Genomic DNA, 25,414 nt, shown 5'->3' on the forward strand with positions numbered 1-25,414 from the left:
CTGTTGTTTATTTTTTACATTTTACATTATGCTGCTGTTTGTATTGTAGAGAGATTTGTATTGTAGAGACAGGCCTAAACATTCTCCCCCTCCTCCCCCCACACACAGGAACAGTTGACATAATAATGTCAAAACTGTAATAATTTTGGAAATATTAAAATTTGAAATTGACATTATGCTGAACGAATGCAACGGGAGCACGTCTGACCCAACACTGCAGCAAATCGCCAAAAACAGCAAGCATAAATGAAAACTGAACTGACATGTGTAGATCGGAGATCCATCTGCATCTATGAGGAAAAGGGGGTATATTCAAACGTTTTGAACGTTTTCGAAACCTTGCATGGTTTCCTCCGGCATCGGTGTATAAATGTGTGTGTGAATGTAATGCACCTTGGATAAAGGCGCTATATAAGTACCATTTTAAAAATGAGACAGCCAAAAAGTAAAATGACATTTACAACAGGTCTTTCTGGAAAAACCTTCAAACACCGCTTCATGTCATTGCGCTTGTGTGTAGTGTACACAGTCCGTTCAGCGCAGGACGTTCCTGAGCCGTGCGCACGTTAGGGGTGCCCCCAGTCAAACAATACCGTGAAAAAAAGCAAATAAAATAATCCACTCCAAAAGGAGAAAAAAAAGCAAATAAAATAATCCACTGGTCAACCTTGTATACATCCCAGGCAATATGTAGTCTCATATCGCAGTGTCCTCCTCGTCGTCGTCATCGTCCGAGCTTTCTGGTTGACACTCTCTTTCCTCCTCCATCTCTGCCTCCTGTTCTTCCAACAGTTGGAGACTTGGCCCCAGAATGGCCTTGTAGGCTCTCCCTGCAACCTGCTGCTTGAGTTTAAGGTCCTCCAATCTTCTCTTGAGCAGACAGATTAGGCCCCTCGAACCCTCCTCGGTCAATACATTTGGAAAAGCTAGAATATATACACAAGAACATTAATGGAATTCAATTCAAACCACACATGTTAAAATGAACGGTAACGAAAAACCAACATGTCTCTCACTTGGACAATTTCATAAAAAGACAGATGGAGTTGTACTTACTTCCCGTCTGTGACAAGACAGTTCCCATCTGTGTTTGCACTTTTGCTACAGAGTCCTTTAAGAAGGCACAGTGTTGCATCATCTCCTTTACCAGAATCTGCTTTTCCTCTGCCAGTCGTGACAGAAGCATCACCTGGTCAAAAAGCTGTTTCTTGCAGAGGATGTTGACACCATCTGTGATGATATGAAAACATTGAATTATTAATTATAAATAAATACAAAAAGTGATCTCAAACGAGCTCACAAAGTCTAATAGAGATACCGGTATTATAATAAACACCTGTGTTCTGTTCCTGCCATGGCCATATCATGCTCTCCACAGCTTTGTTGGACAGTTTCTGCACAACAGTGCTTATATCCACAGGGGTTGCATCAGGTTGTTGGTTGTACCTATAATGTAAAATATTAATACCAGGCAGGGTGAAGTGTTGAGAATGAAGATTAAGCCAGAACAGCATACAGATCAACAAGCCTCCTGGCCTGTTCCCCAAACCCAATCTAATGTGCTATACTGTAAATACCTGGTCATAAAAGGATATATTCTAAAGATGAGACAAATACACTTCGCTGACAGATTGATAGTAAGCATGGAGGACCACTGTGGTCTAGTCAGCAAGCTCTCTCACCAATGTGCCATTTCAGACTGGACTATTGAATGGAAGGCAGAGAAATACACCAATATATTTGGCAATCGATTTAGGATTCGAAAATATCTATTACATACCTCTGGACATCATCCAACAAGCGTTTCTTCTCCTGGCCAATCTTCTGGGTGATTTTCTGACGCCTTTTGTTGCGATCTGCAAAATAGTATTACAAAAAGCTGTGATTTGGGCTCTGTCCAGTAAATGAGTGAAATGTATTATGTATAGTTATAGTTTTACAGGCAATGTAAGTTTTGCCCTCTTGATTAATTGGTTTGCAATTTAATTGCTGTGTAACGAACAAAACTGACATACTGCAAGAGCCAGCAAAATAATTTCACAATACATACCATTCTGTCTGTAGAGGTAGTGTTTCTTCTGACAGATGCTCACAAAAAGCGAGTCAATGGAGAGCTGCAAACAATGCATCTCTGATGACACAGAACTGGCTGCTGCACTTCCTAAGAAACAAAAAAGTGTTCACACAAGTTCTAAAAATGTACTCATTGTCAGCTGTCAGATTGATTCTTCCCCACACACATTGATGCGTGTTGTCCATGTGAGGACATTGTTCTTACCGGTACTGGCCCACTGCTTCACATCAATGACCCACTGTTGCAGCATGTCATCTGTGCACTTAAACTGTTCCTGCAGCTTCCCGAGTCCCTCCGTTACCTCCAAAGTCTTCTCGACAGTCTGCAAAATTGCAATACAGAACACTGTAATTTACAAATGTGTTCATGAAATAGCATTTGAAGTTGAATCATGATCAGAGTTACACATTACGTTTTTTTAACAAAAGAACATACCTTTTTGTATCTGGAAGACAAAGCGGAGTGTAGGCCAATGGCTTTACGGAGATTCCACCCCATGGCATGGACCGCAAGCATGTCAGTTCTTACTGTAACACAAATCCAAATAAGATTGTTGAAAATGTTTAGTGTACCTTTGCAGGCTAAAAGTAGCAGGGGGTTAAATAAGCTTACAAACCTGACTTCATCATATACTTGGTGGTCAGGGCACATCTGGACAGGAAACTGTTGACCTGCTCAACCTCTTCACCGAGAGTGGTCCCAACTCCCTCCTGGTTCCTCGCATTCCACTGGATCTATAGGAAGTATGAACAGTGTGGCCAGACGCATGGTCAATATTGATGCATAGCCATAGGTTACTATGGTTATATAGTTTGGGTCAGTTCAGACCATTGTTCTGTGGCTAACATTGCCATGCATTGTGACAATCTAATTTACATCATCAAGCAGTATGACGCATCACCTCGCATTTTGTAGTGTGTGCTTTAGCATGCATGACAGACAAGCACGGTTTCATGCTCAGAAGGGGTTGAAGATGGGCCAGGTTCTCCGACACCTTCGCCAGGTAAGGTACGTATCTGCAGGTCACATCCATGGCCAAGAATGTGGCACTCTTGTACTCTTGCTGGAGAAACATCGGGTAGGCAAAGATTTCTCCTCTGTACATATTCAGACCTTTGGAGGGGAGGGGTGATTAGGAGCATATTATTGTGCTTTAGATAATCATGATATCTTTTTGTATGTTCAATTTATCATCAATACTAATACTAACCTCTAAGAAGGAATCCGTGCCTACAAACGGCAACTTCAATGCCTTCTTCGTCCAACCTGTTGGCCTGCTTGGACGTCTCCCTAGCAGCTCTCCAGTGCGAATTCCCACACGTCGCTTTTCCCGCAGTCTACCAAAGCACATAGTTAGAATATACAGTATTAATAGTTAGACAATAGATAGCAGGGCTCAATACTGAAACATACAGTCAAGACTTTTTTTTGGCTGAGCCATGTTTCACTTGTTTAAAACTTACACTTGTTACAACTCCTCTGACCTCCTCAACAAAAGTTGACACCTCAGAGTCTTTTGCCAAGAACAAGCCATCAAAGAACCCTGGCTCTTCACTCCTACATACACACATTTTCAAAACAAGGTCACAAAGTAACAGTTATTACATTCAACAGCTGAAGTGTCATCTTAAATAAATAAAAAACATTACGATAGTGTTTATAGGAAAGACAAACTAACTGTTTTTTTTGCTGGAACCTGTACAGTTTTCTGTTGCCATCAACTGAAACAGCCAGCATGTCCGGGGTGCAAGCAGGACAGACAAAGCGTTGTTCATCTCCGTGAAGCTGGTTCTCAACAGACTTGCAGTACATATACTGCAGAAAGCTTGTCTGAAAAGAACCTGCATTCACTTTGCCAGTCTGAAAAGATATAATAATTAATATGACTGCTACATAAATAAAATTAAATAAACTGGCTTAACGACATGACAAACTAATTACTCACTCTTCCAAACTGCTTTGTCCTCTGGTCCAACATGGTTGTGAAGGCTTGTCTAGACAACGCTGGAGCTGATGTCTTCATTGCCTCAAAGGAGTGGAAGACATCCTGGTGGAACAGTGTCTGGGCTTGCATGGTTCCAGGCCAGTAGCCACTTCTGACAAATAGTCCAGTAATAATGTAATTTGACCTCTAACTAATTGCAAAAAAAACAAACTCAACTGATTTTGCATCTTCAATATATCCTGAATAACAGAAAGAAAGTTGCCTGGAATTGTCTGAGGGGAAAGTGTTGAAAATGCCCTGTACAGTATGGCCACCATTGACATCCTATTATAAGGCAATATTTTCTAAATTTCCTTATGCTTTAAGTAGCATGTGACATATCAAACTAGGTTGTTGTCATGATGCTGAAGCCATTCCAAGCATTAGTTTTGCATAAAAACACTCATTGGGCTAAATTTGGCCATAGCAACTTGCCAAAATGTAATGAGGTCAGCACATTTGGGCAAGTTGCTATGGCCACATTTAGCCCAATGAGTGTTTTTATGCAAAACTAATGCTTGGAATGGATTCAGCATCATGAAAACCCCCTAGTTTGATATGTCACATGCTACTTAAAGCATAAGGACATTTAGAAAATATTACCTTATAATAGGATGTCAATGGTGGCCACACTGTACAGGCTATTTTCAACACTTTCCCCTCAGACAATTCCAGGCAACTTTTTTTCTGTTATTCAGGATATATTGAAGATGCAAAATCAGCTGAGTTCTGTTTTTTTGCAATTAGTTAGAGGTTGATCCTGTATTTTCCATAGATTTCCTGTACTAAAAGTCCCTGACCTCCGGAGACCACTGCTTAGAGCACTGTTTGCACGACAGCACTGGGAGGCGAAGATCATAGCGGCCTGAGAGTAAATGAGACATAGCAAGGAACTTAAGTAATGTCTATTAAACACATACGGTGTGTGCATCTACATAGATGAAGACTTAAATTCCTACCATTTATGGAAACCAGTATGATGGCTCTACCAGCTGAGACTGAAACATCAAACGTGTCACAGGTGCATATCTTTCCAGGATATGCTGTTGGCAGCAAACAATCTGAAGGGGCAAAGGACAATCAGGATGAAATGTTTGGGTTGTGTGAAGGTACTGGGATAACAGGTTATAATGAGCCAATGTTGTCTGTTAATTGAAAAAGAGACCTTGTTCACAGATGATGTATTTCCCATCACTGAGATTCACCGACTCTGTTGGGGGAATGTATTTATAATAACCACACATGGTGGTTTGCCTATTGTGCAGAGTGTGACGTTCATGTACCAAACGATCACACTCTGCACAAAACGACTCTGAAGGCATACATTCCCCACAACGGATGACAGCTTCTCTCAAGTGACAGTGTTGACACGTCCTCTCCACGATGTTCTCCGCTGACAACACGTTGTCCACATTGTGGTCTCTTGCCTGTTGCCAGCCTAGTTGGACATCTTTCTGCCTTTGACTCCAAGTGTGAGACTGTGTTGGCTGCTCTACACAATCATACGCAGTGTCCTGAAGAAGCTCTTCGAGCATCTGCCTATTAAAATCTTCAGGGAGAGAAACACAAGAAAAATAAAACATCACTGCCATAGTCTTCTTTGAGGAATTTATTTTAAGTACATTTATACTTACCAGGTTCTTGGTAACCGAGCCATGGTGTTGACACAGATGGTGTAGTGGACGTAGATGGTGTAGTGGATGTACCAACTGGAGAAACAGCAACCACATTAGACCAAATATGTTCAAACTCTTTGCCAGCATAAATCAAAACAATAACAGACACTATCAAATGATTACCCTATACATACTCCAACCACTTCAATCCATCAAAATCACTCTCCATAGATGGGGACTAACCATAAGATGAAGCCTTTCTCCTGCGTTTGCTGGTTTTTACACGAATCCCATCAGCATCCCTCATCGACCAGCTAACTTCAGGCTTCTGAGTTGTCGCTGTAGCTTGGCTGGTAGCTTGGCCTTTAGCTCTCTATACGGAGATGTCATGAAATGTAGAGAAATGGGCATCAACTAACTGGAGTTAAAATTATTTCACATGCATGTACAACGAGAATGTACTTACCTCCATCTCAACAAACGCATCCGCAACCTCAGCAAGCGCTTCCAGTCTCTCCTTGGCGGACAATGGCTCGCTCTTTCTGCGTGTCGACATTTTACTGAAACAAAAATATTGGGAACAGTCAGCAACCAAACAGATATAAATACACAGACAAAACATGTGAAATTTCTCTCGTTTGTTTTGTCCACTCCCTATGGAGCATTTATGGATATGGGCCTTAACAGGACCTTATTACCTACAAATGTCTGTACAGGGACCTAAATTGATAGCAGTCAGGAGGATGAGGCTAGTCATCGAGACAGAACTCCCTGGAAAAAAGCTTGTGCTGTGGTAACCAACACAAAGCTGGCATCAATCAGTAGGACATCACATTCTCAGAAGTTGAAGCCGTTTTAAAAGGACCCACTTTTAGGCCAGTGCAACAGAGCATGCTTGCACTGGCCTTCCTTTTAGTCCCCTTCAGCCTATCCCAGTGTTGATTGTCAATTTAGTATAGGCCCTACCTGTGTGTGCGCCATCTGTTATCCCTGTGTCTATTTAAACCCCGCATTTGCATTGTATTCTTGTTGGTTTCTAGCTCCCTGGTGAGTGAGTCTGTCCTGTATTCGGAAAGTCCTGTTATTTACCCGTTTTCCCATTTATGGAAGTTCCTGTGTTTTGTTAAGACATCCTTCTAAGTTTACTTGTTCTGCCTGCTGTCGCTTTTGGGTCCAACATACTCATTCGTAACAGATAAAGCCCTTTGAATGAAGGTGTGTGTGTGCGTGTGCGTGCTCCATATTTCTCCTTACCTTAATTCTCTTCCCTTCCCTTCCCTTCCCTTCTCTTCTCTTCTCTTCTCTTCTCTTCTCTTCTCTTCTCTTCTCTTCTCTTCTCTTCTCTTCTCTTCTCTTCTCTTCTCTTCTCTTCTCTTCTCTTCTCTTCTCTTCTCCTCCTCCTCTTCTTTTCTTTTCTTTTCTTCTCTTCTCTTCTCTTCTCTTCTGTGAAAATGAACGGTAGATATATTGGGAACAGTCAGTATAAATACACAGACAAAACATGTGAAATTTCTCTCGTTTGTTTTGTCCACTCCCTATGGAGCATTTATGGATATGGGCCTTAACAGGACCTTATTACCTACACATGTCTGTACAGGGACCTAAATTGATAGCAGTCAGGAGGATGAGGCTAGTCATCGAGACAGAACTCCCTGGAAAAAAGCTTGTGCTGTGGTAACCAACTCAAAGCTGGCATCAATCAGTAGGACATCCCAGACTTACCTCTGGAATCTGGACGTAGACAGATGCTGGTGTGGGAAGCACTAAGGAGATGGTCAGATGTCTGGAGAATTAGGATGACTGGAGACTCCAATGACGGGCTTGTCTGGAAAGAAGACACACAGACACAGAATTACCATACATAACTACTACACCATACTGTATTCCTAACTACTCCAGCACGTAAATGCAGAGCTAACCATGCTCATGAACACAGCAGAAAACAGCTTTTACCATGTGTTTTTCTACCTCTATTGCCAACTTTATTCTATTGTATTTGTTTTAATACAATGACTCTTTAGATTTACCATAAGCAATGTCAACATACGGTAATACACCACATGCATAGAAACCGTAATCGAGGATCATAGCCTATAGGTAAACCAAGAACGTATCAGTACAAAGGTTGAATATAGATAATAATAAAAGTACATTGAAACTATAACCCGGGGCCTATAAATCCTATAGAGCCATAAGAGCCATGGCCTAATACGCAAGCAGCACCGTATAGCCTACACTATTGATTGATTGAAATATATATTAACAGTTTGCAGAATTACAGTACATTTCGAGCACAAACTCAATACAAAGACTGTTAACTGTGAGTGGACGACCCAATTAAGCATTACACTTGTTTACAAGAGGGTTCATCAAAACATTTAGAGACGTACAAATAGACACTTCTATATAGTCAAAGAACAGAACAGGAATTCATCATAAGGGAGGTAAAACGGTAATGCTAACAACAACAATAGCATGCTAACGAGCTCTGTAAATAGTAGTTAATATTTAGACTCCCGTAGACGCATTCATCGATTCTGCTTGAAAACGAATATATTTAGAATACGAGTCTAAATCTTAGGCTAGCTAGCTACTAACTACTATTTACAGAGATCGTTAGCATGCTATTGTTGTTGTTGGCATTCCCTTTAACTATGGACCACTGCTAGCAGCTAACATGCTACTAACACTGAAAAAACATTTATACAGTTGTGATTTATAGCAACAAATCTTACCTTGGCTCGAATATTCACCTGTACAATAAACAGACTGGCTGGTAGTGGGTACTATAGGCTGTGGCTAGGCTAAGTAAGCAAAGTCTGAGGACAACCATTCACGACAACAAAAACAACGCAATGAATGTTATTATGCAAAAACATTAGGATTAGCCTGGCAGCAAAAACACTTCCGGTTCCGGTTCCGGTAAACATTTTTTTTTTTAAATAAATACAATCCAGAGTGATTTACAGTAAGCAAGAACAACACCTGGTACATCTAATACATAGAAATAGTCATCAAACATCATCAGTAGCGATTAAAATATGATTTTATTGAGTATTGTTTAAAATATCGCAAACGTACGAGTCCAAATAGGTGATTATGCACGGGACCAGGGCACTTCCGGTCAAAAATAATATCAAAAAGAATTATTCTTATTAATGAATATAATAATAACACTCCATAGCGATTTGCAGTAAGCAAGAACAACACCTGGGACATCAAATACATAGAAATAGTCATCAATAAATCATCAGTAGCGAGATTTGATATTGTTTAATATCGCAAACGAATCGACACGAGCAACGTATAGAAGTGAACGGGGAGGAAATCTAGTAGATATACACGGATTGTCCTCGTGACGTCACCGACGAGAAACGTATAGAAGTGAACGGGGAGGAAATAACGTACATATCCACGGAATGTCGGGGAATCTAGTGTCATATGCACGCATTTCCAGTGTGCCAATCCGTGCTATTTCACCGTATTTGGGGGAGACCGGGTTGATTCCAGAGACCTTCCCTGATCCACTGCTTACAACAGGTGACAGTCAGTCTGTGTCCTATGAGACAGACTGAGTAGAAAAGAATTGTGCCATTTTATCATGATTATTATTAGTGAGGATAGGTTGAAAAGTGAAGATTGAAGATAGGTTGAAAAGTGGTGAAGTGGTCCTTTACACATTGTGGTGCATTGAGCTTGTAGATCAGCTACAGTATGTTTGAATCAGAGTGTAGAGTAGGAGAGTAGCGACACGCTTTGATCTCGCCACAAAGCGGGTGCCTATGGGCTATAGTTCCAAACATTGCTCCTATGGCTGGAACTATCCCTATCCCATTGAGATAAAACGAGCACTTCCGCATTCCATTGTTACAATGGGAGTTAACGCTAGTGTCGCCACTCTGTTACTATTCCACTCAGGTTTGAATGGCCCAACAATGAAATGGGGTTAAAGTGGTTAAACTGATGTGTACGTAAGCCTTGCCGAGCCATGAGGCCCATATAGGGACAGGAGCCTATCTCCTGTTTCTGTGGTGAGGCAGCTTGATGTACAAGTACACCCCCTGGACATGACGCTATAGTATGTCGCAGGGACTTACCCCCAATCCCAACCCTTGATGCTGAGAGCCAAGCAGGGAGGCATTGGGTCCCGTTTCTGGTCTGGTATGACCCGGCTGGGGATCGAACCCCGACCGCAAGGCCACTGAGCTGATGTGTAAAGCGATATAAACTCATTTTGCTGGGAACACGTTGGAACCCCTTCGAGGATCCCACTTCCAACCAACCTGTACTTATCCAACCTGTACATATGTTATTTTTACCTTTTAGGATGATTAGAATTTTGTTGTTATTTTTCATGTCATGATTATGAATTGAATACCCAGGACCTGAATGGAAACAAGACCGCAAGGACTTTTTTTCTGATTTAATTTCTGTTTGACCGTACCCTGTACTGATACATTTCTGCCAATAAAGTATTCAATCAATCAAACTTTGCACCCCACTTTGACGACCAATGACCTAAACAACTAGCTTTGTTAACACATGGCTACATTGCTTTGTCAAAGCTGAAAGTAGCAACAAAATGATGTGACATTTCCTCCAGAAAATCAAATTTTATTAATCAATCAAATGATTTGTTTTCACAACGGAGAACATATTACACAAAAGACAATGAGAGGGTTTAACAGTAGCAATCACATGACAACCATCATGGGAAGCATGTGTTCAGCATTTTGCTGTTGCATGTTTTGTGAAATCTTGCAACGAGCAAAAAAACATTGACAATAGAAGATCTACATCTTGCAATGTGTTGCGATGCAAGCTTGTAGATTCTACAAGCTTGCATCGCAACACATTGCAAATTTGTAGATTGTTGCTATTCGTCGTATGACGAAATACATTAGGGCTTAAGTGGCTAAAATAAAAACAAACAAGGGAAAGTCCCACATGGAGAGACTGATTCAGCTATAAGGCACAATATAGTGTTAGATCTGCTCCTCCCGTCACGTCCTCTGTCAGCTGGCCGTCCAACCTGGAGTCATACAGAGCAGTGGTTCTCAAGCACTTTCACGTCACAAGGACCCCCAGATCACACAAGGTCACAAGGACCCCCAGATCACACAAGGATGTGACCCCTGACATAGCCAACCTTGTCTACACCAGGGGTGCCCACACATTTATGACGTGAGATCTACTTTCAAAATGACCAGCTCAACAAGATCTACCCACTGAAAAAATAAATGTACCATTGCTGAAAATAGTTTAAATATATAATGTACCTGGGGGGGCTTTGGAATAGGCAGAGTTTCTGCTGTCAAAATATGTCCCCCCCGTATTTAACTTAAATGCCCAATGCATTCTCAATGGCAATAGCACAAACTTTGGCATGCTACTAGTCCTACATACTTATACCTAGAAACCCCATTCAAACCTATTTAGGTTCATCTTACGGTGGACATGTTTGCCTGAAAAGAAATCTTTGAAATGTTTCATAAAGAACTTTCACCTAGAAACTCCATTCACACTTTTTATAATTCAGCTTACTGTGGAGACACATGCTGGAACTTTTTACTTTGAAATGATTTGTAGTTTCGGAGTTATTTAACTTAAACGCCCAATGCATTCTCAATGACTACTACTCTATTTGTTGTATTTTATATTCAGCTCATCTAAATGATTCTCACTACTGTTAATAACAGCGACTACACTGAGTTTTCTATAGATCATAACATTATTTAGGTGGACCTGTTTTTTAAATATTTAATATTTCATTACATTTCTTCTCTTTTAAATAAAAATATAAAAAGTGAAAGGGGATGAGTAGAATTGTTTTAATTTCAATTAAGACACATTATTCGTTAGTGTTATTTATTAGGACTTACTTATATTATAGCGTTATATTATTGTGTTATTATTCATGTTCACACCAGAAAATGAAATGGATGTAGTGCTGACATTGTAAAGTGTAATGCGAATGTATTTCAGGGTGTTGGTGGATGTCATGTATTTATGTTATGTTGTATTTATAAAATATTCAAGCCTGCTAGCTTTTTAATATGCAATATTTATTTAATTATATATTTATCTTCCTAGATGGAAAGTCCCACAATTGTATGTTGTTGTGAAATGGATGGGAAAAATGTTTCCCTTATGTTGTATTTTAATTAGTTAGGCCTACATTAGTTTGCCTGAATGTAGTAAACATTTTTAGTAATGTATATTTATTACTTCCTGCTTAGGTCTACTTCACTTTTTAAAGTAGTGTTGAATACTGAACCTTGAGTGAGTTAGGTTGTGATTGGTGGACAGATGGTTCTATTGTTCTCCTCTTTGGCCAGTCATTGCAAGCCTCCACCTCAGGCTCTCTAGTATAAGAAGAGTGTAGTTGTAATGTCTCAGTCCACAACTCCTCTGGAACTCCTCCAGAATATCAATCATTTCGAACCAGAACTGACTGTGGACTCCAGACTTCAAGTGAAGATGAACAACAACAACAACAACAATTCTGCTCCTGAGGAGGGTGTGATGCTAGCAGACAGAATGGCTCGACAGGAAGAGGAGCTCACCTGTCCTGTTTGCTGCAACATCTTTAAATATCCTGTTGTCTGGCTGCCGTGTAGCCACAGCTTCTGCAGCGCCTGTCTGCAGCAATGGTGGGCGGTGAACAAGAACAGCGACTGTCCTGTTTGCAGAACAAACTCCCATGACCAACCTCCTGTCAACTTCTTAGAGGAGAGACGTCGCAGGTCTCTCAGAGATAATTCCAAAGTGAATACTCTATGTGATTACTTTGACTCACTTCAAATACTACCTGAGGTTAATACTTTGTGTGAGTACTTTAATGTACTACAAATACAAAGAGGAAACTTGTGTGATGAGTAATTTAGTACTGCATATACTACAAGACATAGTATTTAGTAGTGTGTTGTAGTAGTGTAGATCATTTGAATACTATATCAGTTTGTAACCACCTTTACACCTTGTTTGAGCTTGTATAGGTGTGCTATTTTTGATAGCATCCCTATTCCCCCAGAATAGGGATGCTGGTGTTCAAGGTGTTAATTTAGTAAAAAATACTAAGGCAGGATTGAATCAATTAACATGTTTTCCGTCAAAAAAGGTAAAAACACCACATAGACATCCATTGACATATGCATTACATGGCTTGTTAGTTAGTATTACAGTACACATGTCTGGGACACGTATACAAAAGGAGACATGGCTGATTATATGGCCAGGGAGTCATTTTTACTGAATCATTTGAACAGATTGAGCACCCCAACCTTTATGAACACATCTGTGAAGAAAGCTAGTTTCAACTTGTATTATGACCTTCTGATGATACTGATGACAATATGAGAATCAGTGTTTGTCCACATTCGTCAGGAATTAAAATGTCATATTCATTATATTAATGAATGAATATGCATACACTAGTGGTGCAATTGCAACTCGTCTCCGTGTGTTAACGTGTGTTGTTTGAACAGATCACATTATAGTATTCATCATTTGTTTAGATCATCATAGAGTGCATTGCAAAGTGAAATATGTACTGTGTTATGATCAAGATTCCTATTTTTCTTCTTTTTCAAATAAAGATTTGACAGTTACAGTTCCTTTGTGTGTTCATTACAGAGAGGCCATCACATGATCACAACACTGTTCACGGTTTCACCTCATTTAATTATGGGCATCTTGTACTGTGAACAATACCGTGTTTTAATGACAATGGAACACCACTTTGACTGCATTACATGTGAATGGTAAAGCCATAGCAGACCAATCAATGTTTCACACCCACCCAACAAGTAATCAGGCACTTGTGAGGCCTCATTCACACATATCAAACGGATGTTCTGTGCCGTCTTAGCTGTCTCTGATTAATGGCTGCCACAATGCAATTCCAATGGGAGTCACATGGTTTGACCAAACATTTGTGTTTGATGAGGCTGCAATCAGCAATAAAACACAAATGTTTGGCCAAACCAAAAATATCGGACAGATCCGTCTTGAGCACATGACTATAGAGATACTGTGTAGCGATTTGCGGGATTTTTGGACAAAATCTGGAGGAGTAATATTAAAAGATGTGTTTTACAAAAGTCGACCTCCTGGTCATAGGCGGCGGGTGTGTAAGGCTAGGGAAGGCTAAGCCTTCCCAAATATTATGCTGGGTATTTTTCAAAATCTATATAATTATGTGCGCAATCAGCGCGCAACATTATATTACAGCCCCCTGTTGTCCCTGACGATCAGGGACGCTAAGCGCGAGCCTATGGGTAGGCTAAAAAAAAAAAAAAAAAAACACATCCCAAGTGGCCAATCACATTCTGATCTGGGCGCAAAGCGTCATGCTTCAGTGTGTGATTGGCTACTTGGGACGTCTGTTAACATCCGCTTTGACAGCGCGCTGTTTTTGAAAACGGAAGCAGGAAATAGCAGACAGTTGTTGACATCGTTTATTCATCATTTCAAAACACGCAAAAATCTAAATGAAATATGGATATAAGGTCCTTTTTTTCAAGAAAAGAAAAGAATCCTGGAGAGGCTGTCAGCAATGCAGCTGCTGCAGCAACAGCAAGCCCGGCTGGGCATAATAACACCACAGTCAGCGCCAGTGGAGATGGCGGTAGGGAGGGCGAGGCAGAGCCAGTGGCAGGGCCGTCTACCTGTCTAAGGCGCCCGCTTGTGAGAATCAATGAGCGGGGAGGCGGGGAAGGCACTGCCGAGGGCGGTAATCACCACAGAGCCAGCGGCGGCCCGGTCCAGCACACTGACTTGGCATTGGGAGACAAAGACAGTGGCCCATCTCAGCCAGTCCTGCCTGAATACCCAAAATCATTGTTCGGGAAACAGAGACGTTCATTTTCTGCAGAATATTTTAAAAGGTACAGTTTTTTAGAATACTGCACAAATGCAGATGCTGTGTTCTGTTTCCCGTGCCGACATTTCCAGTCCACCAGTGGGTATAACGATACTGCTTTTGTGAGCAATGGTGTGTGTGATTGGAAAAACATGTCGTTCAAGTTACAGAAACACATTGAATGTGTTTCACATCGGCAGTGTATGGATCAATGGCAATCATATTTAAAATCCAAAGCCACGGGTTCTGTTGCTGCACAGTTAAGCAACTCGCACAGAGAAACTGTTAAGTGCAACAGGGAATATGCCCGCACAATTGTTGAAATGTTGATCTATCTTGGCAAACAAGGGCTTGCGCTTCGAGGGCATGATGAGACACAAAGTTCAGTAAACCGTGGGAACTTTTTAGAGCTTTGCAAATGGTATTCAACACATGACGATGCGTTTTGCACTCGGCTGAATAGCTCATTCAACCTCACCAGTCATGATGCTCAAAATGAGATGATGGAAATCGCAGCTAAAACTGTCAAAAGCCAAATCATTCGCAGTGTTGAGGAAAATGGATTTTACACCATTCTCGTGGATGAAGCGCGTTCCTATAAACAGGAGCAAATGACAGTGTGCGTGCGATACGCGTCAGAGGAGTTGGAAATTAAAGAGCGGTTCCTCGGATTTGTGGATTGTTCTGAAGCGCAAGACGCAAACGCAATTTATGGTCATGTTAAGCACTTTCTGGAGGATTGCGGGCTGTACAGTTTACCCATTGTCGCACAGTGTTATGACGGGGCAGCAGTGATGTCTGGTCATGTTAATGGTGTTCAGAAGAAACTGCGCGAGGATCACCCGTCTGCTATCTACATCCACTGCATGGCCCACAAATTAAACCTGGTTTTGGTTGATGCCTGTAAAGTAAATCGCACAGCAATGGGATTTTTCTGCACCCTTGAAAGTCTGTACACCTTCTTTGCACAGCCAGGCACACATCACGCGTACAAGCAGGCTCAGAAAGAGCTTGGTGTCACCGCGGATCTTACAGCACTGAGCGACACACGATGGGCTTGCAGATGGAGCAACGTGTCAGCTGTAAAAGATGCCATCACAGCCCTGACATCCACTTTGTCTGAACTATCTGTGCCTCCTTATCGTAGGTTTGTGGAAGCATCTGGTCTGCTGCATACTGTGAAAAGCGCAGAGTTTTGCGTCAGTCTGATTATTTTTTATCATTTGCTCAGCACAGTCCATGTCGCACACATTGCACTTCAAAAGAAAGACACAACATTGGCTATGGCTGCAGGTACCCTGGGAACTATGATGAAAACATTTGAAAACATGAGGACCAACAGTGAAAAGTGGGATGACATCTGGAGCGAAATTAAAACATTCGGCGAGTCAGTTGGCGTTTCTATGGAGGCTGAGAGCGAGGGCACGGTGGGCACCGACGAGGAGGATCAGAGGATACGTGCACGCCCCAAGCGCCCTGTTAGACAGCCAGCTGCCCTTGACTGTATGGTCGTCACGAGCACTCTTGGCCAGAGAGAGTACCAAATGGAAAGCACCACAGCAGCAACCACCCAAATCACGATGAAAAATAAATGGGCCAGTCGGCTGTTCTATCCTGTTTTGGACACACTTATGGGCGAGTGCAGAGAAAGATTTTCCGCCCAGTCATTAGCCATTTCTAAAAGTGTTGATGCTGTGGTAAAATGTGACTACAAAGGCGCAGAGAGCCTGATCAGCCAGTATGCAAAATTACTCAACATCAACCCCAAACTCGCACTGACTGAAATGACAATGGTGTCAACACAAACAGAAAACGGATCAACTGAACACATCAGAAGGGAACTTGTGTCTGGACATTACCCCAATTACGAGAAACTTTTTCGTTTGGCTCTGTCATTGCCAGTCGGCACAGCAACATGTGAGCGGTCTTTTTCTGCTATGAGGCGCATCAAGAACTGGCTTAGGACGACAATGCTCCAGGCCAGACTGTCTAATCTCAGTCTGCTTCACATTGAAAGTGACCTCACAGCCAAGCTGCAAGCAGAAGACATTATTGATGCCTATGATGCCAAGACAAAACGTCGCATATTGCTGCATTAAGGTAGGATAATTATCATTAATTTGAACACTTAATTTGCACTATATAAATGTATATATTAAATGAGTGGGGCTCACTGTAGCCTATAGGGGTGTGTCGTGGTGTGTGTAATAAATTAGGACCATGAACAGCAGCACTGTTTGCAGACTTTGCAGTGCAAAACAAATAAAAAGAAGCCTAATTTAAATGAATAGGGAGATCGACAGACAGAAGCTGGTATTGGAAATTAATTACACATAAATTAATTTCACACCGTCACTGTCCCCGCCCCCCCCCATTCTCTCGCCCCATTACAGCAACACAGGCCAAAGGCGAGGGGAAAGAGAGAGACAGACGAAGAGAACGACGCGAGCCGCCCGCGGCCCGCTTTGCAAATTAAATTGACAAAATGACATGCACATATTTTGGTTTTGCCACATAATTCATATCTTCTTAATAAATGTCTTCTTCCCCTTTGATTTTGATGTTGTGGTGTTATTTTCTATATCATTTCTAATATTGCGTTATAATAAAATTATATAACATGGCAATTATATAACATGGCATTGGCATTACTTTGTAATATTTCATGATAGTCGTTGTCTGTGCTAATTCATTGGTAAAAGTATGCTAAATAACTCATTTTTAAACCATCTGGGAAATAAATAAATAAATAAGTCCGCGACGAGTCCCCCCCCCCCCCCCCCCCCCCCCAACACAATTCTATAGCCTACCCAAAGGTAAAACGCACCCGCCGCCTATGCTCCTGGTGGCGTTCTGAAAAACTGACGGACGGAGTGCAAAACATACTCTATCCCCTCCCCATGCCTTCGGCCTGGTGGAGACAATAAGGGATAGATTGATACCACATGGGCCAAAGTAGCACTAATTCCAGAGACCTTCCCTGATCCACTGCTTACAACAGGTGACAGTCAGTCTGTGTCCTATGAGACAGACTGAGTAGAAAATAATTGTGCCATTTTATCATGATTATTATTAGTGAGGATAGGTTGAAAAGTGAAGATTGAAGATAGGTTGAAAAGTGGTGAAGTGGTCCTTTACACATTGTGGTGCATTGAGCTTGTAGATCAGCTACAGTTTGTTTGAATCAGAGTGTAGAGTAGGAGAGTAGCGACACGCTTTGATCTCGCCACAAAGCGGGTGCCTATGGGCTATAGTTCCAAACATTGCTCCTATGGCTGGAACTATCCCTATCCCATTGAGATAAAACGAGCACTTCCGCATTCCATTGTTACAATGGGAGTTAACGCTAGTGTCGCCACTCTGTTACTATTCCACTCAGGTTTGAATGGCCCAACAATGAAATGGGGTTAAAGTGGTTAAACTGATGTGTACGTAAGCCTTGCCGAGCCATGAGGCCCATATAGGGACAGGAGCCTATCTCCTGTTTCTGTGGTGAGGCAGCTTGATGTACAAGTACACCCCCTGGACATGACGCTATAGTATGTCGCAGGGACTTACCCCCAATCCCAACCCTTGATGCTGAGAGCCAAGCAGGGAGGCATTGGGTCCCGTTTCTGGTCTGGTATGACCCGGCTGGGGATCGAACCCCGACCGCAAGGCCACTGAGCTGATGTGTAAAGCGATATAAACTCATTTTGCTGGGAACACGTTGGAACCCCTTCGAGGATCCCACTTCCAACCAACCTGTACTTATCCAACCTGTACATATGTTATTTTTACCTTTTAGGATGATTAGAATTTTGTTGTTATTTTTCATGTCATGATTATGAATTGAATACCCAGGACCTGAATGGAAACAAGACCGCAAGGACTTTTTTCTGATTTAATTTCTGTTTGACCGTACCCTGTACTGATACATTTCTGCCAATAAAGTATTCAATCAATCAAACTTTGCACCCCACTTTGACGACCAATGACCTAAACAACTAGCTTTGTTAACACATGGCTACATTGCTTTGTCAAAGCTGAAAGTAGCAACAAAATGATGTGACATTTCCTCCAGAAAATCAAATTTTATTAATCAATCAAATGATTTGTTTTCACAACGGAGAACATATTACACAAAAGACAATGAGAGGGTTTAACAGTAGCAATCACATGACAACCATCATGGGAAGCATGTGTTCAGCATTTTGCTGTTGCATGTTTTGTGAAATCTTGCAACGAGCAAAAAAACATTGACAATAGAAGATCTACATCTTGCAATGTGTTGCGATGCAAGCTTGTAGATTCTACAAGCTTGCATCGCAACACATTGCAAATTTGTAGATTGTTGCTATTCGTCGTATGACGAAATACATTAGGGCTTAAGTGGCTAAAATAAAAACAAACAAGGGAAAGTCCCACATGGAGAGACTGATTCAGCTATAAGGCACAATATAGTGTTAGATCTGCTCCTCCCGTCACGTCCTCTGTCAGCTGGCCGTCCAACCTGGAGTCATACAGAGCAGTGGTTCTCAAGCACTTTCACGTCACAAGGACCCCCAGATCACACAAGGTCACAAGGACCCCCAGATCACACAAGGATGTGACCCCTGACATAGCCAACCTTGTCTACACCAGGGGTGCCCACACATTTATGACGTGAGATCTACTTTCAAAATGACCAGCTCAACAAGATCTACCCACTGAAAAAATAAATGTACCATTGCTGAAAATAGTTTAAATATATAATGTACCTGGGGGGGCTTTGGAATAGGCAGAGTTTCTGCTGTCAAAATATGTCCCCCCCGTATTTAACTTAAATGCCCAATGCATTCTCAATGGCAATAGCACAAACTTTGGCATGCTACTAGTCCTACATACTTATACCTAGAAACCCCATTCAAACCTATTTAGGTTCATCTTACGGTGGACATGTTTGCCTGAAAAGAAATCTTTGAAATGTTTCATAAAGAACTTTCACCTAGAAACTCCATTCACACTTTTTATAATTCAGCTTACTGTGGAGACACATGCTGGAACTTTTTACTTTGAAATGATTTGTAGTTTCGGAGTTATTTAACTTAAACGCCCAATGCATTCTCAATGACTACTACTCTATTTGTTGTATTTTATATTCAGCTCATCTAAATGATTCTCACTACTGTTAATAACAGCGACTACACTGAGTTTTCTATAGATCATAACATTATTTAGGTGGACCTGTTTTTTAAATATTTAATATTTCATTACATGTCTTCTCTTTTAAATAAAAATATAAAAAGTGAAAGGGGATGAGTAGAATTGTTTTAATTTCAATTAAGACACATTATTCGTTAGTGTTATTTATTAGGACTTACTTATATTATAGCGTTATATTATTGTGTTATTATTCATGTTCACACCAGAAAATGAAATGGATGTAGTGCTGACATTGTAAAGTGTAATGCGAATGTATTTCAGGGTGTTGGTGGATGTCATGTATTTATGTTATGTTGTATTTATAAAATATTCAAGCCTGCTAGCTTTTTAATATGCAATATTTATTTAATTATATATTTATCTTCCTAGATGGAAAGTCCCACAATTGTATGTTGTTGTGAAATGGATGGGAAAAATGTTTCCCTTATGTTGTATTTTAATTAGTTAGGCCTACATTAGTTTGCCTGAATGTAGTAAACATTTTTAGTAATGTATATTTATTACTTCCTGCTTAGGTCTACTTCACTTTTTAAAGTAGTGTTGAATACTGAACCTTGAGTGAGTTAGGTTGTGATTGGTGGACAGATGGTTCTATTGTTCTCCTCTTTGGCCAGTCATTGCAAGCCTCCACCTCAGGCTCTCTAGTATAAGAAGAGTGTAGTTGTAATGTCTCAGTCCACAACTCCTCTGGAACTCCTCCAGAATATCAATCATTTCGAACCAGAACTGACTGTGGACTCCAGACTTCAAGTGAAGATGAACAACAACAACAACAATTCTGCTCCTGAGGAGGGTGTGATGCTAGCAGACAGAATGGCTCGACAGGAAGAGGAGCTCACCTGTCCTGTTTGCTGCAACATCTTTAAATATCCTGTTGTCTGGCTGCCGTGTAGCCACAGCTTCTGCAGCGCCTGTCTGCAGCAATGGTGGGCGGTGAACAAGAACAGCGACTGTCCTGTTTGCAGAACAAACTCCCATGACCAACCTCCTGTCAACTTCTTAGAGGAGAGACGTCGCAGGTCTCTCAGAGATAATTCCAAAGTGAATACTCTATGTGATTACTTTGACTCACTTCAAATACTACCTGAGGTTAATACTTTGTGTGAGTACTTTAATGTACTACAAATACAAAGAGGAAACTTGTGTGATGAGTAATTTAGTACTGCATATACTACAAGACATAGTATTTAGTAGTGTGTTGTAGTAGTGTAGATCATTTGAATACTATATCAGTTTGTAACCACCTTTACACCTTGTTTGAGCTTGTATAGGTGTGCTATTTTTGATAGTGAAATATGTACTGTGTTATGATCAAGATTCCTATTTTTCTTCTTTTTCAAATAAAGATTTGACAGTTACAGTTCCTTTGTGTGTTCATTACAGAGAGGCCATCACATGATCACAACACTGTTCACGGTTTCACCTCATTTAATTATGGGCATCTTGTACTGTGAACAATACCGTGTTTTAATGACAATGGAACACCACTTTGACTGCATTACATGTGAATGGTAAAGCCATAGCAGACCAATCAATGTTTCACACCCACCCAACAAGTAATCAGGCACTTGTGAGGCCTCATTCACACATATCAAACGGATGTTCTGTCCCGTCTTAGCTGTCTCTGATTAATGGCTGCCACAATGCAATTCCAATGGGAGTCACATGGTTTGACCAAACATTTGTGTTTGATGAGGCTGCAATCAGCAATAAAACACAAATGTTTGGCCAAACCAAAAATATCGGACAGATCCGTCTTGAGCACATGACTATAGAGATACTGTGTAGCGATTTGCGGGATTTTTGGACAAAATCTGGAGGAGTAATATTAAAAGATGTGTTTTACAAAAGTCGACCTCCTGGTGGCGTTCTGAAAAACTGACGGACGGAGTGCAAAACATACTCTATCCCCTCCCCATGCCTTCGGCCTGGTGGAGACAATAAGGGATAGATTGATACCACATGGGCCAAAGTAGCACTAATTCCAGAGACCTTCCCTGATCCACTGCTTACAACAGGTGACAGTCAGTCTGTGTCCTATGAGACAGACTGAGTAGAAAATAATTGTGCCATTTTATCATGATTATTATTAGTGAGGATAGGTTGAAAAGTGAAGATTGAAGATAGGTTGAAAAGTGGTGAAGTGGTCCTTTACACATTGTGGTGCATTGAGCTTGTAGATCAGCTACAGTTTGTTTGAATCAGAGTGTAGAGTAGGAGAGTAGCGACACGCTTTGATCTCGCCACAAAGCGGGTGCCTATGGGCTATAGTTCCAAACATTGCTCCTATGGCTGGAACTATCCCTATCCCATTGAGATAAAACGAGCACTTCCGCATTCCATTGTTACAATGGGAGTTAACGCTAGTGTCGCCACTCTGTTACTATTCCACTCAGGTTTGAATGGCCCAACAATGAAATGGGGTTAAAGTGGTTAAACTGATGTGTACGTAAGCCTTGCCGAGCCATGAGGCCCATATAGGGACAGGAGCCTATCTCCTGTTTCTGTGGTGAGGCAGCTTGATGTACAAGTACACCCCCTGGACATGACGCTATAGTATGTCGCAGGGACTTACCCCCAATCCCAACCCTTGATGCTGAGAGCCAAGCAGGGAGGCATTGGGTCCCGTTTCTGGTCTGGTATGACCCGGCTGGGGATCGAACCCCGACCGCAAGGCCACTGAGCTGATGTGTAAAGCGATATAAACTCATTTTGCTGGGAACACGTTGGAACCCCTTCGAGGATCCCACTTCCAACCAACCTGTACTTATCCAACCTGTACATATGTTATTTTTACCTTTTAGGATGATTAGAATTTTGTTGTTATTTTTCATGTCATGATTATGAATTGAATACCCAGGACCTGAATGGAAACAAGACCGCAAGGACTTTTTTCTGATTTAATTTCTGTTTGACCGTACCCTGTACTGATACATTTCTGCCAATAAAGTATTCAATCAATCAAACTTTGCACCCCACTTTGACGACCAATGACCTAAACAACTAGCTTTGTTAACACATGGCTACATTGCTTTGTCAAAGCTGAAAGTAGCAACAAAATGATGTGACATTTCCTCCAGAAAATCAAATTTTATTAATCAATCAAATGATTTGTTTTCACAACGGAGAACATATTACACAAAAGACAATGAGAGGGTTTAACAGTAGCAATCACATGACAACCATCATGGGAAGCATGTGTTCAGCATTTTGCTGTTGCATGTTTTGTGAAATCTTGCAACGAGCAAAAAAACATTGACAATAGAAGATCTACATCTTGCAATGTGTTGCGATGCAAGCTTGTAGATTCTACAAGCTTGCATCGCAACACATTGCAAATTTGTAGATTGTTGCTATTCGTCGTATGACGAAATACATTAGGGCTTAAGTGGCTAAAATAAAAACAAACAAGGGAAAGTCCCACATGGAGAGACTGATTCAGCTATAAGGCACAATATAGTGTTAGATCTGCTCCTCCCGTCACGTCCTCTGTCAGCTGGCCGTCCAACCTGGAGTCATACAGAGCAGTGGTTCTCAAGCACTTTCACGTCACAAGGACCCCCAGATCACACAAGGTCACAAGGACCCCCAGATCACACAAGGATGTGACCCCTGACATAGCCAACCTTGTCTACACCAGGGGTGCCCACACATTTATGACGTGAGATCTACTTTCAAAATGACCAGCTCAACAAGATCTACCCACTGAAAAAATAAATGTACCATTGCTGAAAATAGTTTAAATATATAATGTACCTGGGGGGGCTTTGGAATAGGCAGAGTTTCTGCTGTCAAAATATGTCCCCCCCGTATTTAACTTAAATGCCCAATGCATTCTCAATGGCAATAGCACAAACTTTGGCATGCTACTAGTCCTACATACTTATACCTAGAAACCCCATTCAAACCTATTTAGGTTCATCTTACGGTGGACATGTTTGCCTGAAAAGAAATCTTTGAAATGTTTCATAAAGAACTTTCACCTAGAAACTCCATTCACACTTTTTATAATTCAGCTTACTGTGGAGACACATGCTGGAACTTTTTACTTTGAAATGATTTGTAGTTTCGGAGTTATTTAACTTAAACGCCCAATGCATTCTCAATGACTACTACTCTATTTGTTGTATTTTATATTCAGCTCATCTAAATGATTCTCACTACTGTTAATAACAGCGACTACACTGAGTTTTCTATAGATCATAACATTATTTAGGTGGACCTGTTTTTTAAATATTTAATATTTCATTACATGTCTTCTCTTTTAAATAAAAATATAAAAAGTGAAAGGGGATGAGTAGAATTGTTTTAATTTCAATTAAGACACATTATTCGTTAGTGTTATTTATTAGGACTTACTTATATTATAGCGTTATATTATTGTGTTATTATTCATGTTCACACCAGAAAATGAAATGGATGTAGTGCTGACATTGTAAAGTGTAATGCGAATGTATTTCAGGGTGTTGGTGGATGTCATGTATTTATGTTATGTTGTATTTATAAAATATTCAAGCCTGCTAGCTTTTTAATATGCAATATTTATTTAATTATATATTTATCTTCCTAGATGGAAAGTCCCACAATTGTATGTTGTTGTGAAATGGATGGGAAAAATGTTTCCCTTATGTTGTATTTTAATTAGTTAGGCCTACATTAGTTTGCCTGAATGTAGTAAACATTTTTAGTAATGTATATTTATTACTTCCTGCTTAGGTCTACTTCACTTTTTAAAGTAGTGTTGAATACTGAACCTTGAGTGAGTTAGGTTGTGATTGGTGGACAGATGGTTCTATTGTTCTCCTCTTTGGCCAGTCATTGCAAGCCTCCACCTCAGGCTCTCTAGTATAAGAAGAGTGTAGTTGTAATGTCTCAGTCCACAACTCCTCTGGAACTCCTCCAGAATATCAATCATTTCGAACCAGAACTGACTGTGGACTCCAGACTTCAAGTGAAGATGAACAACAACAACAACAATTCTGCTCCTGAGGAGGGTGTGATGCTAGCAGACAGAATGGCTCGACAGGAAGAGGAGCTCACCTGTCCTGTTTGCTGCAACATCTTTAAATATCCTGTTGTCTGGCTGCCGTGTAGCCACAGCTTCTGCAGCGCCTGTCTGCAGCAATGGTGGGCGGTGAACAAGAACAGCGACTGTCCTGTTTGCAGAACAAACTCCCATGACCAACCTCCTGTCAACTTCTTAGAGGAGAGACGTCGCAGGTCTCTCAGAGATAATTCCAAAGTGAATACTCTATGTGATTACTTTGACTCACTTCAAATACTACCTGAGGTTAATACTTTGTGTGAGTACTTTAATGTACTACAAATACAAAGAGGAAACTTGTGTGATGAGTAATTTAGTACTGCATATACTACAAGACATAGTATTTAGTAGTGTGTTGTAGTAGTGTAGATCATTTGAATACTATATCAGTTTGTAACCACCTTTACACCTTGTTTGAGCTTGTATAGGTGTGCTATTTTTGATAGTGAAATATGTACTGTGTTATGATCAAGATTCCTATTTTTCTTCTTTTTCAAATAAAGATTTGACAGTTACAGTTCCTTTGTGTGTTCATTACAGAGAGGCCATCACATGATCACAACACTGTTCACGGTTTCACCTCATTTAATTATGGGCATCTTGTACTGTGAACAATACCGTGTTTTAATGACAATGGAACACCACTTTG

At 40.9% G+C, this 25,414-nt stretch overlaps 2 protein-coding genes across 2 annotated transcripts; both read right to left on the reverse strand.

Moving 5' to 3' along the window:
* Nucleotides 1-696: 696 nt before the first annotated feature.
* On the reverse strand, nucleotides 697-4,148 carry LOC306939488 (uncharacterized protein; the record flags this gene model as incomplete). Its single annotated transcript, XM_079524076.1, has 13 exons — nucleotides 697-926; nucleotides 1,057-1,230; nucleotides 1,337-1,446; nucleotides 1,781-1,856; nucleotides 2,051-2,161; nucleotides 2,279-2,396; nucleotides 2,510-2,601; nucleotides 2,691-2,808; nucleotides 2,976-3,187; nucleotides 3,285-3,411; nucleotides 3,538-3,631; nucleotides 3,753-3,934; nucleotides 4,020-4,148. The coding sequence occupies 13 exons, from the start codon at nucleotides 4,146-4,148 to the stop codon at nucleotides 697-699; spliced, it is 1,773 nt and encodes a 590-aa protein (XP_079380202.1).
* Nucleotides 4,149-4,843: 695 nt separating this feature from the next.
* On the reverse strand, nucleotides 4,844-6,230 carry LOC306939489 (uncharacterized protein; the record flags this gene model as incomplete). Its single annotated transcript, XM_079524077.1, has 6 exons — nucleotides 4,844-4,923; nucleotides 5,018-5,119; nucleotides 5,224-5,607; nucleotides 5,693-5,767; nucleotides 5,918-6,047; nucleotides 6,141-6,230. 6 exons carry the CDS (start codon nucleotides 6,228-6,230, stop codon nucleotides 4,844-4,846), a joined length of 861 nt encoding a protein of 286 aa, XP_079380203.1.
* Nucleotides 6,231-25,414: the final 19,184 nt, after the last annotated feature.

This window comes from Electrona antarctica (assembly GCF_951216825.1).
Source record: "Electrona antarctica genome assembly, chromosome: 16".
NCBI classification, from domain to species: domain Eukaryota; kingdom Metazoa; phylum Chordata; class Actinopteri; order Myctophiformes; family Myctophidae; genus Electrona; species Electrona antarctica.